Source organism: Solea solea, chromosome 7 (genome assembly GCF_958295425.1).
Source record: "Solea solea chromosome 7, fSolSol10.1, whole genome shotgun sequence".
Lineage (NCBI taxonomy): Eukaryota > Metazoa > Chordata > Actinopteri > Pleuronectiformes > Soleidae > Solea > Solea solea.
This window is the reverse complement of record NC_081140.1, coordinates 16679938-16696284: the sequence shown is the minus strand read 5'-3', so window position 1 is coordinate 16696284 and position 16347 is coordinate 16679938. Positions and strand designations below refer to the sequence as shown.

The following is a 16347-nucleotide window of genomic DNA, read 5'->3' as shown; positions in this document are numbered from 1 at the left end:
AGTAATGTAGAATGGTATACGGTATGCAGAATGTCGAATAAAACTATGAAAACATTGTTTAGTGGATGAAAGAGCCATTTTGACATTAACAGGGTTTTAGATGTGAATAAGTCAGAAAATGAGATTCTCCGTGTCTTAACTGGTTCCAGTAGCGATGGTGAATTTCAAGTGATGTTTCCTTATTCTACAGAAAATCTTCAAATGACAATTTATATATACATGTATAAAAATAGAAAAAGTGCATACATAGGAAATGTGTATAATAATGACATTAGAATGGGATGATGTAATTATTGTGTGGAGATGAATTGTCTTATTGCAGTGGGGATAAATGACCTGCACTTCTTGCACTGAGGGTGTTGCAGTCTTGTACTGTAGGAGCTTCTCAGTGTGGTGCAGGGAGTGGGAGGTGTGGTCCATTATATATATTAATTTAACTAACGTCCCCCAGTGTGCCACCTCCTCCATGAAGTCCAGTTGGCAGCCCAGGACAGAGCTGGCTCTCCTAACCAGTTTATTTAGTTTTTTCCTATCTCTGTCTCTGCTGCCTCTTGCCTGGCACAGCGTAGTGGACCACAGAGGCCACTGCAGTATTTAAAAAAAGTCCAGAGAAGTGCTCTGCTCACACCGAAGGCCCTCAGTCTTCTCAACAGATGGAGACAACATTGGCCCGTCTTGTAAAGAGCACTGGTGTTCTTCAACGAGTTCAGTTTATTGTTAAGGTGAACACTCCTTTATCTGAATCTCTCAGCCATCTTTGTGTCAGATCCTTGGATATTCACCGATGGCTGTTGCCTTGTCTGACATCATTCTGTGCACAGCTACAGCTCTTTGAACGCCTGATTATTACATGATGTTAAAGTCCTGGTAGTATAGGTGTCTTACATGACACAATGCTGCCTTTAAAAAAGGGTTATAAATGTGTTTGTTCACCCCAGGGTCATGTTTACCTTTGACTGTCTCTGTAGAAGTACAGCATCACATCGCCACCGGCCCCTGACGTAACAATCAAGTCCTTCAATTAAATCCCGTCAGTTTGCACCTTTAATGCCCCCACAATTTTCAATGTTATTACTCCAAACCATAAGCCAGGCACTTATAGTTATTTAATGAAGTGTTTCATTGTGACCGTGCATACTAGAGACATACAGCTTTCATAAAACATCTGAATTACACAATACCTATATTTCTGACCTCAGTGCAGCACTTACTCAGTCTGTGTTTGCCTATGAAGATAGATAGATTTAGATTCTCTCACAAACAATACATTACAATTAGTAAATCCAACATTTGGAGAGCTTATGTGTAAATTTATAACTTTACAAGCCAGAGATGAATTAAGATAATGATCATTTTGGGGTTTGTAGAAGTGAAGCTCAAGATATTTGTCAAAATTGACATTTATACTCCTTGTTAATTAAATGTCTTTGCTAGTGTAATGATACTTCAGCATTGGGAGTTCTTGGGTTTAATCTAATGTGATCTCACTCTAGGTAAACATCCGCCCTGGCATGGAAGCTCTAGCAGCTGCACCCGGAATGTAATGACTTTTCTACAGAATTACACTGTGTGTGTATATGGCCAAACAGTTTGAATTAAAAAATAAATTAAAAAACAATACAGTGAGCGAAACATATATATATAACACGGCCAGAATATTACTAAACTCCAAAATTATGAAATGGTTTTAAAAAAATAATCAGGGGTTTACACTTTAACCACTACTGTTGTCTGCCTTTACGTACAATAGTTACATAGTGCAGAACATAAATAACATACACATCATTTATGTACTGCGTTTCAGCCTGTTTTAACTTCGTAGTGCTTGAGTATTTTTTGTACTTGACAGAGCAGTTTGTCCGTCTGTGTGGTCAGAATTAGCAAAGCCAAACAAATTCTTTTATTTATTTTGCTATGTCGTCTATTTTTTTAAGCAATCTGCTTCAAACCTGTTTCATGTGACTCCATGTTTCTGCTTTGTTACTGTTGGTTTTCAAGTCATTAGTGAAAAACAGCAGATCCTCCTTGTGGTGCACAAACAAAAAGCCAGAAGCAGACAAAGGTCAATGGACTGATGTCTTCCAGCAACAGCATCTGCACCTGACGGCTCTGTATTTTTCCATTTGTCTGTCAGTAAGCAATGTTGCTTAAGTTTGGCTGCTGTTTTTTCATTTACTTTTGTCAAAGTAAATATCAAAGCTCACAACTGATTATTACATTGTCGTTGCAGTTTTCTTTCTGTTCTTAAAATGTCTTGAAGAGCTCTATACCCAGATTTAACTACGTGAACATTTCAAGCGATACATTTTATTCTTTTCAAATAATATTCATGAATATTTATGTACCTGGACTGTAAACGTAGCCGGTGACACCAGAGAATGTCTATCATTCTAGTCTCTGTGTTCAGTCATTATTCCACCCTCTACTGATTTATGTGCAATTCAGTTACTGGCCCAGAATGCAGTATTTACAACAGAGATGTATCAGTTACATAATTATTTAAAAGCACCAGTGATTCCAGCAGTTATTCATGTCTCATGACTCTTTCTGCCAGTTTGAAAAGAGCCTCATTAAGCAAACATGGAATTTATATTTTGTGAGATTCCCGTTTTGAGCCAAAACAAAGTCCAGAGACATGCTCTCCTGTCTTTGTTGGACAGTTTGTTTTTCAGAGACAGCGCGTGCTGCGGGCTGAGCTGTCACTATAAGTGTCCGTTGCTTTTCTCTGGATTTGCTTAACACTGCTTAACTGATTCTACTGAAGCTTAAATTTCTAATATTTTACAATGCAAGTACCTCAAAGGTGACGCACAGTGATTTTTATTGATGGTGCCTCTGTTTGGTTTTCCTGAACAGAAACAATGTAACATTAATTGTTTGCTGTGTCTTTCATCTGAAACAGGTCAAGCATCTCTGTCAGATATGACTGATGTCGGATGATGCTGACTGTGTTATTTGAGCAGTACATTCACTTCTGAGACCTGTCGTGGGCAATTTTTGGTGTTTTCAGTTTCCAAACTGTTTGCAAAGTCTCACTTTACTCGCTCAATGTCGTCTCTGTCTGTCCTGACATAAAACAACTCTTGGGTGACACAAGATCTAAACACTGCTGCACTGAGTAATACAGAGAGAGTCGTGTTAACTTTTTCAGCATTTACTAAAATAATTTAAATGTATCTGACATTTGTTTATATTTAAAAGCTGTGCCCTACAGTTTTAAGTACAGTCTTTAAAGCACTCTCTTCTCCACTTGCATAATGAACAATCTACATGGCAATTATTTAAAACAGAGTAAACAAAGTAATCAACGTTTGATTTTATAAAACCAACCAACAGTGCACAAATGGCTGAGTTCGCTGTAACCCATATATAGTTTTAAAACCTGTCTTTAACAGGTCTTGGTCTCATTAATGATTTTATATACCATATAAGGAGTCTTTCTTAACCAAAATATTATTTATCTATTCCTCATGTCTGTATTGCTTTTTTAAAAATCATGGCCAACATTTATTATGTTGATATTGCAATCTGGCTGTCATGATTCAGTATCCTGTTATCTCTCATTAAGTGCTATCATTAAGTTATTAAGTTATTTTTGCTTGGATCAGAGCATCTTTCACGATGATAATGATTTATTACAGTGCAGAGCAATATGTTCAACAATGTCTCATTGTGAGGTTTGTTCAAAAACTAAACTAAAATGACCCAAATCTGTCCGTATTTCAGTAATTTAGGCCTAAATCAAGGCACCGTGTGTAAAATATGACAGTTAATGGTGAAGTTGCATGTTGCAGCTGAATATCCCTCACCTCACTCTTCCCTGCCAAGTCTGTTGGAGAACATATGTTGCCTCCAGTTAGCTTCAAAACTCAAAATGTGTTTGTTGGCTATTCTAAAAAATGATACAAATATAAGCGGCTCATTCTCGGGTAATACAAATCTACAATCGATACAAGCAGGTGATTGTACAATTATGAATATTTAAGTACAATTATTTGATCTTCAATTTCTGCTCAATGAAAATATTATGTATATTACATATAAACATTATGTAAGTGTTTACAGACACAGTTTAATCGAGCTAAGGCTGTAGTCTGACTAAGTCTGAGTATACATGCACATTAATTTATTGGCTGTGTACATCTAACTCCGCCTCCGTAGGTGACGCTGTATCTCTTTATAAGCTAATGCGTATTGAATCAGTTTCCTGTTGACCTTTACCTCACAGGAAAAATAAACAGCAAACGATGAAATGGATTGTGAGATGCATGGTGCTCTGGTTCTGTTTTGTACATGTTAATCGTGATACATGTCTGAAGAAAGACACAGCCGCCGCCACAGTTTATACGTTGTCTCCTTCTACTTCGGGGACTAATCGGACTATGAAACGCATTATGCAGGTACGTTAGTCCGACTAAGATGAACTCAATTTTAGTCGGACTACTGTGTTTACATGACATTAAGCAAACCAAGTTATTGTCTTAGTCTGACTTTGACTGATTGTGAGGATCACAGTTAGTGAGATTAACTAATGAAACCACTAAGGGTGTGGATGATTAAAGCACAGCTATTTGTTACTGTTTAGATGAAAACACATACACATGACGTCTCCAAAAGTCACTTAATCAATAGCAAATGTGTTTGTTTGTTCATATAATGTTTGTTGGATTATTTTTGTTCGGTCAATGAACTAACATCTGTGAAAGGCTGCCCTCCATATCCAGTAATGTTCTTATTAAAAACAACAGATTATTATAATAATATTGCTCTATTTAAATAAAGATTAAGGCCTAATTCCTGAAGTTGATGTCACTTTTTTCTTTAGCTTGTTTTCATTAACCACATTTTTGGGAAGTGTCTCCTCTGTGGGTGTGACCCAGTTTGAGTGGTGAGAAAACATGCAGCCTTATCTGTGGATTGGGTCAGTGTTTTTTTCACATTCTCTCCTGCATCGTTATTAAATGACCATGGATTCTTGTTCACACAGTAGGAGCACCGCTCACTTAGCTAGCACTTATCAGATGAGGACAGCTCCCTCCTGTTGGCCAAAGAGCTTGTCCTGATGCTTCCGTTATGGAGACATAGGGAAGGTAAAACAATGTTAAGGAAGTGTGTTAGTGTGGCTGTCGGAAATGACTTTCACTGCACTTAATTGAGCTACGAAAATGAAGTGAAACTAAAAGCAGCTGCAGAGATATTTTATAAGTTTGTAACTTTGATCTTTAGTAGCAGGGAAAAATTCCCCTTTGGTGATCTCAGGGTTGGCTTTTGTAGTTGTGAAAAGTTGATGAAGTGCATGAGAATGCCTCACTGAATCGGTTTTCCCATGTCTTGGGTACAACCGCAATTGCGTGTTGTTAACAACTCACTTGATGTTTACAGAATCTCAAGCTTGTCAGTCGGTGGACACCATCTGATATGTTGAAAGGTTGTTTCAGCAGCATTTCTTATGGCCTGTGCTTTCTGCTGCCTACACTCTTTCTCACTATTTGGTGGCCAGAATTTCCTGCTGTGGAGTCCCAAAGTGAGCCTGAGAAACTCTCTGATAAACCGAAGATCAAACATTGCCCACTACAAATGTAAACAGTACCTTTCACTGTAAAGTGTCATTTGCTCACACTGCCAACTCGGGTATTTTTTTTTAGATAGTGGCAAGAGTAAGAGCTTTTTGGGTTGTGAATGTGTCACCTCAGTGTAACTGAATGATGTCGTGAAAACCCACGTGCAGATTCTTTTCAAGTGACTTTTTCTCAGTGATGGATTCAAAATGATCACCTGTCTCTAGAAAGAGCCGAAACGGCATAGCCCTGCGGTAACTCATGATCATTACCTTTGACACAACTGGAGTTGCTGACCAAATATTTGGCATTAACACTCACGCTACAGGTAGGATACACTTCCCATTACGTTAATTTAATACCACAGTGCAAAGTTGGTTTATGCTCGACTCGGGCTCTAAATGTTCGACACAGACTAAACTGAGAATAACTCACCCACCATCGTGAACAGCCAAAAGCTTTGCACATGAACAACAGCGAAAACACAGATTTTATTGCAGTACTCCTCCCAAACAACTAATAATGGAAAAAACTGACTCAGTGCTTGAGGGTGGTGTGATGAATCCCTGTTTATTCCTAATCCCTCAATTTGATCTTTCAACAGATAAACCAATTTAATCGATGAAACTGAAAAGCTAGGATAGATTCAGTGATGACATGTCTAATTTCTGCTTTATGTTTGACTAAATGTAACCATGACATTCATGTACAATCATGATCACAATGGAAATAGACTTAAACATTTTCACTTGAATGCATTCAAACCTTTTCTTTCTTTCTTTTTTTAAAGTCAGAGTCTGAAACATTTTAATGCCAAATGTGAGTCACCCAGCTGCCGAGTCTGGCTCTTACCAGAACTCATCAGTTTTCCCTGGGCGCCTGGGCTTGGATCTGATGTTCACTGGGACCTGCCTCATACAGAGCAATGTTAACTGCAGCAAAACCACATCTGGAGTGTGGTCTGGATGTGTGTATCACACTTTGGAGGCAGGCCAGTCTACTTGTCTGTGTGTGCTGGTGACACCACAGGCCACTGAAGGAATGATGTTTGCACTGCAGCAGGGTTCTCCACATGCACCAGTCTGTAATAGCCTTCACTCTGCAGAGTCTTACTGTTCAAAGATGAAGACAGTAGGCAGGCTGGAAGAATAACTTCTAATCTGTGGTCAAGTGTGACCACTATGGTTTTCTTGCATGTTCTTTGTTAGCTTAAAATATTGTGGATGGGCTTCAACCCAGCCTGTGTAGTTTCAGCTGTAGAAAAAGAAGATCCAAAAAATATTGGCATGCCAACATGTCCGTTATGCCAGAACCACCCAACATGGCTGACCAACTTCATTCGGTGATCACTGCATGATAATGATCTCTGAGCTGATCCAGTGCAGCACCCCATAGCAAGATGTAAACACTTAAAACAGCAAACAAAGGTTCATTGTATCAATAGTAGTCCATGTGTAGAGTGTTAAACCATAATCTCCCCTCATGCTACAAGAAAATACACATTGAAACAACACCATCTGGATCAGTGTGCCAGTTGTTTGAAACTTAAGATAGTCGCAGGCAGCCAAATCAGTTTCCCATGCACACCACCAGAAGAGGTAAAACATTTCTGCTCTGAAAACAGATCTTTATCATATCATTTATCACATGTGACATCATCTCCTTTTGATATAAGTGGGATGTAAAGGGCGAGTGGGTGTGTTTGTGCCAAACCAGGTGATTAAATTGGTAGCTGAACTGTTGAAACTCGGCCATTAGGTTATACCGCAGAGAATTCATTAGTTTGTCTGTTCGTAAATGAACATCCTGCTGCCTTGAAGTTTAATGTCCTTCAACCTCAGTGAGTTGATATGGTGTCTGGCAGAAACCTCAAAAGTTGTCTTTATAGACTTAATTTTTCTTCTGCTAAAGCCAAAAGGGCTTGGAAGTTTGCAGTGGATTATATTGTGATGTTCTGCCAACTATGCCGGCAGATGCAGAGCCATTATAGCAGGGGGCTTTTGTAATCCTTGTTTGTCTCCAGGAGAGCTGCTTCTAGTACAAAAAATGTCATGGCATGTCGGGCAATGTAATGTGACAAAAACTTAAATAAGGGCGAAACCCTAGGAGAAATTGACTTGTATGAAGCAAGCCAAACTCTTGAGCTCAGTCTCAGTCTCGTAATATGATTAGCTTGGGACCCAATGGTGAAGGAATTTATTAAGCCTACCCACTATCTTCTAACCACACTTTGAAACATCTGCTTAAATAATCTGATAGTAGACAGACACCACCACTGGCAGGAAAAATGCCTTAATTCTGAAATAAAGAAATAAAGTGCCTTTCGGGTTGGGTTGTGATTCAAATGGATTATGATGAACACAGAGGGAGAAGAAAATCCATGTTCTGTTCAGTGCCACAGTGTTAAAGCTGCAGTAGGCAGGGTCGCTGGAAAACTATTTGATTGTTGAGTTTATTAAAACTTGTCTCTCTGCCCTGAGCCCCTGTCATCAGGTGGTATTGTTAAAAAGAAAAAATGACACCATTGAACTCAAGAATTGATGACTACCAGACATTAGCTCAAATAAATGTTTTTGACTCCAATCTAGAATACACTTGTGTCCAAAGCATCAAAATAATCTCAAGTAGTTATCAATTAAGGAATGATTTATTGTTAACATAATAGCTGAGAAATAACAGTTCAGATGTTTTTCTTGTCATTGGCTCTAAAAGTTGTTTGGACTTATGTAGTGTGTGTTTTTTTCATGTATCTGAAATCATTGCTTGACCATTTATTGATCTTATACACAAACCTTTTCCCTTGGTTTCTTAATTTGGCAGCTCATATTATTTACTTGCTGGGACACTAGGTTTGTTTTCATATGACAGCTCTGACCATATTGCTGCCTCACCCAAGACTTTTTTTGGGATTGAGAGATTAGTGTAACAAAGTTATTTTGCGCTGCCATATGTAAATCACAACATACATTAACTACTTTTGCAGTTAAAGCAGAATCAGTATCCGAGTAAAGAAATGTAAGTTTAGCTGTACCTGATGACTGTATCTCATAAGTCAAGTGAAAACATGCTGTGCATTTATTCTGAAGTACATCTAACAACTGATACGTTTTATGTGTCTGGCCTATTTAAAAGAAATCAGCAATATGGGATATGAAAACAATGTTGGATGTCACAAACATAAAAGATGCTGTTTGTCTTGGAAGGCCGAAGCCATTAGTATACGTGCAACAGCCTGTCAATCAGCCTGTTGCGTTTGTGTCTGAGAGAATAAGGACTTTGGCTGCAGCTCCTGCCAATGAAAAAGTGCTGCTGCTCAACCTTGTCAAGTGGAAATCTCAGATACTTGTCCCAGGGTGGAAAAAGAAACGAACAGTGATGGCCAACACCTCAGAGTTGAGGTGTTTCCTAAGTAATGGCTCCATATGTTGAGCCAAAATGAACGTGCACACCAGGTGTCTGGAGAGGATATATCGTGTTAGTAATAGATCTCCAGTGCAAATATTCTATCAATGTGACATTTGTGAAACAGTTAATCAGCGAAATCAGCAAAATTGAGAAAGATCTTTTGTTTATTTATGAACCAGTGAATTAAAAGGAATTTGCCAAAATAACCATTTGTCCTAGAAAGAAAGTTATATTTGGCAAATTTTTTGTTTGTTTGTTGTTTCGTTGTGACTGAATGGAACAAATCGGCAGTGCCAGAGGATGAATACGATATGGGTCAAAATGACAGGACAGAGACTGATAGTCATAGCCACAGTCCTATCTGTGTTTGGGTTGAGGCAACAAAAGCCCTTTGACTTATAGGGAAGGTTTTTGTGAAAGTCACTGATAGATTGTCCTGTAATAACCTATGCTATGATGTTTCTTTGATCTTAAACACATGCTTTAAACATAACCATACATTTTTTTTATTTCAAATGAATATGGGACTGAAAGACTGGACAGTGTAGCAGAAAAAACAAGTCTACTGCCTGTGAACATATTACTATAGGTTCAATATCAACATATTTTCATCTTGGCATGTAGGCAACATCATGTTCTTATTACATTCACCAGCCAATCTATGACGTGCACCTGTTGATGCAAAACTCTATTCAGCCTATCACTCATTTAGGCATGTACATATGGTCAAGACAACCTGCTGATTCTCAAACTGCAGAACAGAAAGGAGAAGAAATGTGATTTAAATGATTTTAAACATGGCATGATTGTTGGTGCCAGATGAGCTAATCGGACTGTTTCAAAAACTGCTGATGTTTACCGGGATCTCCACACAATGAGTGGTAGTTCTCAGGGCCAGAGTAGGTCGGAAGAGAATGACCAGACTGGTGATAAAAGCAACAATAACTCAAACACCCAGTGATAACAACCAAAATGTGGGGAAAAAAACCTCTCTGAACAAATTACATGTTGACCCTTGAGGCGGATGGGCCATAGCAGCACCTAATAAAGTGGCCGGAGAATGTACATCAGCACAAAATACACTAACTGTAGTAAGAATTTGTAGGAGACAAATGTGACAGAAACATGTTTACATACTGAAAATTGCTGTGACACAAGAAGCTAAACTATGACTTTACAATAAAGGTAATTAGTAATTATTCAGCCTACTTGGTCTTTGTGAACAGAAACAATGTAACATTATTTGTATGCTGCATCCCTCATCAGAAAAAGGACTCTGTCAAGCAAAACTATCAGACCTGACTGAAGGAGTGTTTGTGTTTATACCATTAATCTACTGAACAACCAGGTTTTCTGTTTGCAGCTGTCTGTCTTTACTAGCACAGTGCTAAGCCTAAACACGCAGTTTTAAACCATGCATATGCGGCTATCTCTACTCTGCACTTGTTAAAAGCACATAGGCAAGACTGGTTGTTAAAATTGCAGTGTTGATTGATGAGCCAGTAATGACGTGTTTCAACTCCTGATCACAGAAGCTACTGTTGAGAACAGCATAACAAGGTTGGTCCTTTATTCTTCTTCTAATCACTTTTAACAGGACCGATAAGCACAGTAATAATCCCAGTGAAGTGGCTGAGGAACTGCAGACGAGCAGGCTTATGTTTCTTGGGTTCATCTGTGTCATCTGCGTGTGATGCCAACACTTTTCTCATTTCTTAACCCGGTGACTGACACCCGCACACGCACTGCCAGACTCTCTGCACTGTTATTTCCCTCTTATCCATGCAGCCAGTGACTTTGTAATGTCTTGTTCTGATGCATTGCACTTGCATGTCGATAGTTTCCACGTTCCTTTCATTTTACCATTAGATTACTATCTGAAGAGGAACAGTGAAACTGATGTTTCAAACTAACCAGCTCACTGTTGGAGCCACAGAGAGAAGGTAATTATCTGGGTATGTGGTTAGCTCTTTCTCAGTCTCCCTCTCTCCCTCTCTGTCTCTTGACTCTAACAGATAATATGGACCATGTCCATGCAAATGCTTGGCAGACAGTTCAATTCCTTCTGGATGAGAGTGGGGGGGTGGGGGTGGGGGGCTCTCTCTCGCTCTCTCTCTGTGTTCTTGTCTGTGTGCTGTTCCCTCTCTCTCTCTTTCCTTGTTGGCAGTAGCGTCTGTGCTGTTGGCAGGAGTGACCAGAACAAAAACAGCAACACCAGACAGGGGAGGAAAAAAAGCAAAGTGATCCATTGAACCATTGAGTCTTTGCCCTCTCCTAATTACGTAGAGTCTCGTATCTTTTCCCTTTTTTTCACCTTTTTCCTCACACTGCATGACTTTGGGCTCAGGGTAATTAGCTTGAAGAGAATAAAACCAGCTGATCGGGAGAGCGGTGGTGCATTTTGAAGCGAGATGGCTAACAGAAACACTCTGTTGCTCTTCTGTGGACTCTTCCTCTTAGCACTGCTTCAGCCCTCTCTTCAAGGAGGTAAGTGCATGCTCCAGGTGAGCTGAGCCATGACCTTTATGCATCAATCACAGACAAAGGGCAGATGCAATTATTTTTGTCTGTGCATTTTCTCCTTCAGATATGACATTGTTTTTGTTTTTTTGATTAAAGGTTTTGCTGATGCTCACCAAATATCAAAAAAAGTACTTTCAATTATTTAATTGAAACATTTGACATATTTTAATATAAATTTTGGTCTGCTGCAGTGTAACTTCATTTACATTTGTACAAAACGGAATCCATGTGTTTCTTGATAACTTTGATTGATTATTGTTTCTTTTGGTTTTGTTCCTTCGCTGCTGCAACTTAACTTAACTTGCACTCCTGTGTGTTTCTTTGGTTTCGTGATTTAAATAAATTCATATTACAAAGCCACATCATGCATATTAATGATAGTTTTATCTGGCTGAGCTTTTGCACTGGCACTCAATCTCTGAACAAACAATAAAGAGAAGTTGTACTTTGCATGATAGCTGATGTTAGAAGTGTCCATATTAATTCAGATTAAAAGCATAGATTATGACCTTACAATAATATTAACTGCTAATGTCCAAACTTAACGGCTAAAATGTTAATTAAAATTGTGCAAAAAGCTATGATAGTTTCTTATGAATATGTATTTTACTGGTATTTCAGACAATGAAACTGTCCTGCACAAACAATGATAGTGTTGGTGTCCGTGGCTGCAGAACATATTCTATAACATCTCAGGAAGTGAAGTTTGCAGCCGTCCCCACTCTGGAAAACCACTGTCTAAATTCACCCCTGATGAACTCCCACAGGGAGTGGGAGTGTACATGTCACTGTCACAACTTTGACTGGCTCTTCTGTTGAGGTTCAAGTGGCAACATGCGGGTTCACGGGGGATAGTTTGAAAACAGCGCCTTATCTGTTTCAGACAGACAGAAAGTGAGAACGAGGTTCCTATTATTCTCATTCAGCCTTGTGTTTGTTTTCTCTTTTCTCTCCGTGTAGCTCTGACTTGGTTCTTGTGATCCGTGTTTTGGCTGAGATGCTCTTGCGGTATTCAGCCCCCAACTGGAAAACATGTTAAGCATCTGGGGCTTGATATGCTGGAGTCAAGTACATTCTCTGCTGTATTGATTGGCTTAAGTCTCACGGCTGTTTATTTTCCTTATCTTTCAGTGTCCAAGTGTCCTTTCAGAAGCATCATGTTTATGCTATTTGTTAGATTCTTAAAACGACTATTTTGTCCACATAAAGGTTAATTCTCCCATCTGTTAACTTGCCTTGTCAAACTTGATCATGCTGACAAATGTCAGGTGCTGTATCATCCAAAAAATAACTTTACCTTTATTCTCTCTGTCTCAGAACAAGAATAAATCCTTCTCTGTGACAGGCACACTTCAAGGTGCATTCAAGCAAAATATATCGCAAGTGAAAGAGCCAGCAAATATCAACACCGGCATAGCAACTTTGATCTCAACCGAGTTTTGAAGCCATCCGTATTTAACATTTCTTTGAGGCTCAAACAAGTTATATGTGTTCTTACTAAGAAAAGAAAACATGCTGCTCATTCCAGAGGTTAATTATCTGTGAGTAACATGAGCCTCATTAACACCCAACAGTTCATTTAATGTCTCCACACCAACACACCTTCAACCCTTAAATTATGAGGGCGCATAAGACTAGTTTGACACTTTTATGGCCCCAGAGGAAACATCTGTGACGGAGTTAGGTCACGAATGTTCCCCCTGACGAATGTCGTGTTACTCTGTGACCATGTGCAGGTTATTTTGTTGTTTATACCTCACACTGTAGGTTAAATTAAATGAAACAAACGGAACCTGTCACACAAATGCAATGAAGTGAATGTTAGTCCAGAATTATACGTTATTTTTTTTTTTTTGTCCCTGTAGGCAGCCTTTATGGGCAGTTTGTGGGCAAAAAAGAATGGGCTTCATTCATGGCCTCTGTTTTCTTATTGCTAAATTAAATAACTGAATCAAAGCCAGGTTTAAACGGATGATAAAATTCCTTGAATAGATTAATCAACTTAGGAATTTAATCAGTCTCTTTCTTTGCTACAGGGAAAAGTGCACAGCTCATGAGGGTCATGCAATCACCATCACCACCACCAACAACAAAAAAAAAGCTTTGAGAATGTATCAAGTGTCACATCACTCTTACCGTGACATACTGTATGTCACAATTCCCTAAACAACCTGAGCAACTAAATGGCCAAGTTAGTACTTTGCCTTTTATGACATGACACAGTTAATGGCCGAGTTCTTGACGGGGCAGAGACCGATGGGAGATGAAGAAGTAAAAAGAGTTGCTCTGTTCTTTCAGCATCTCCACAGAATTAAAAATGTTGTGTGATGTTTTTCTTTAGAGCAGCTGGAAGGCAGTTTACCTCATTTGGCTTTGGCCAGGTTCAACCGCAAAGACCTCAGAGGAATTTCGCACATGAATCGGTGGCATTCGCCTGGCAAGAAGTGAAGTCGATTGAAATATATCGGCGCATATTGGCTGTCGCGATGAATATGTGATGATGAGTGTAGTGTTACCACAGCATTACTGGTCGATACCCAACCTGGTTGTCTTGGTCCCCCAAAGACGTGTGGCTTCAGGCTTTATTGGTTGCATATGTTGAGAGAACCTTTTTGGCTTGTTATCCCTCTTCTGGCAGGGTTGAGTGAGTAATGTGTGTAGTCATCCAAGCAGTTAACACTGCTCTACACTGCAATTAAAAGAATCAGCCATTTTTTAAGTGGTTTTCGTTTAGACATGTTTTTGTTCAGCTTTCCTTACAAAGGCATTTCAGTCTGTTAGTGTTGAATGGTTTGTTGTAATTTGCAGAGAGGTGACCTCAGTCAGTACTCATTTGGGTAGGGACATTTTGGTTACAAGCAGTGAATGACCAGGGTTTGCGATTGTGAAAGAGCTGTTATTCCGTGCATTCTTGTCCTGCTCTTACTCAAATCAAGGCAAAGTGTTGGGAGATCCATGGCTTTCAGCTATGTATCACAGCATGCAATACGGCCGGGAAGCCCCTCTCTGCATTAAAGATTCTAGCCAGAAATTCTGTAATTACTACAATATTTTGGCCAACAGATTTTTCTATCATATATTTTTATTGTTACTACTGTTAAAGAGTGTTTTTGGGACCAGAGGTCTGGGATGGAGAGGTTGTTTTATTAAATGTAATGTCATTTAAAAGGTCGGAACTCCCAAGCAATATACATGTCATTTTACTTGTCTAAGATTTGATAAGCTGATTGTTTAAATCAATCCAGTTCCATTGTAAATTAATGACTATATTTCTACATACATAGATATAGAGCATGTGGACTGTTACTATGAGAATATTCACTCACAAGTGAGTCCTCACCATTGTTTAAATCACATATTAATTAATAATTTGTTTAGCTCTTGCTCTGTTGTAGATTAAATGTCAGTCCTATCCTCTTGATGTTTGGTCTGCTCGACCAGTGCCAGCTTTTCAACAAAGACGCACATTAACTCAGATGATTCATTCCAGCCACTCTGTAAGCAGACCTCACCAGGCTGTGAGCCTTTTCACTGGGCCAGAAATCTGAAATGGCTCCTGACACGAATGTTTTCATCTTAACCCGCCACTGACTACTGTCCAAGCTTTTCTAGGTTTGCAAACAACATGACAGCATCAGCACAACATTGATATAACAACTGCGTTATTCATAAATCCCCATCACTGATGACAAAAGATGGTAATAAAGTGAACTTCTGATTAAACACATTACGTCAATTTAAGTGGAGCCCTCTAGCATGAAAACATAGTGTGCTGTGTTGCATCAGTTTCAGTGCACTTTCGTATGGGAGTGGCTAGATGTTAATATGGCACCTTTAAGTCGTTTGCTTCAACGACTTGGTCCAAACCAAACAAAACTGCGTTTTTTGTTGGTGTTTTCTCAGATTTTAGCAGCATGACTATTCCAAAAGGTCTTGAAAGAACACATACACATACAAAATGTCTGCAGAGGCTGATTGTAAATCTTCCCCCATAGAATGATACTTTCCCTATTTAATTATGTAAATGTCCTTTGTAGGATAAAAGTGAAAAGAGAATATCACGATCGTAGGTCGTAAATATGATTGATTCTTCCCCCATTTCCTTCACCGCAAGTCAGATCAATTTCATTCCAAAACACAACTTGGTTTGAAAACAAAAACTTGCTTTATGTCCTACACATTCAGTCATATTTTTTTCATATTTTGACATGTCACATCAGATTACTTCACTCATATGTTAAAGAAAAATGAAACGGTGTGTTGGATTTTCTCGGACATGTCACATTTTATGAAGGCGAAAGTAATGTAAGGCAAATGAAAACATATTCAGGGTGAACAATTCTTTATGGCCTTACAATCTTAACTGCGTAAGTTCTATTTGCATAAATTGGTGTCTGTAATAGTCTTCATATGAGGAGTTTTCTCCACTTTGGATGGATATCTTCAATGATCTTCAATGATTCTGTATTCACTTAAGCTAAATCTGTAGTCATGCATTATTATTCGAAAACACTGTATTCAAACACATTTGATTTGCATCCACACAAGCGTTGAAGCTCCGTTTTGGAAATAATCTGCATCCATACTAACACACCTGCAATTGTATATCACATGAGCATTCACAAACACTGGGCATCCACATCTCAGCGTAAACAGGAGGCAGAGCATTTGTTTGCTTAGTTTCAGAAAATACTTCTAACGACAAACCGCTATGGTCAAAATAAGAGCAAGGTTTTCTGTTATGAGATTATATGGTGTAACTGAAATTTTATCGTTGCCGATAAAAAAAAATAAAAAAGTGAACACAGCTTTTTTGGGCTAAAAATGTTGGATTATAGTTCGGATGACAGGAGGAACCTGA

At 38.8% G+C, this 16347-nt stretch overlaps 1 protein-coding gene across 1 annotated transcript in view; it reads left to right on the top strand.

The window, feature by feature from the left end:
• Positions 1 to 11138: 11138 nt before the first annotated feature.
• The window catches only part of elna (elastin a), a 35576-nt gene continuing 30367 nt past the window's right edge, over positions 11139 to 16347 (top strand). The window contains exon 1 of the mRNA XM_058634472.1: positions 11139 to 11450. Coding sequence (XP_058490455.1) covers positions 11375 to 11450 — 76 coding nt within the window. The 5' untranslated portion in view covers positions 11139 to 11374. The remainder of the gene's footprint in view (positions 11451 to 16347) is intronic.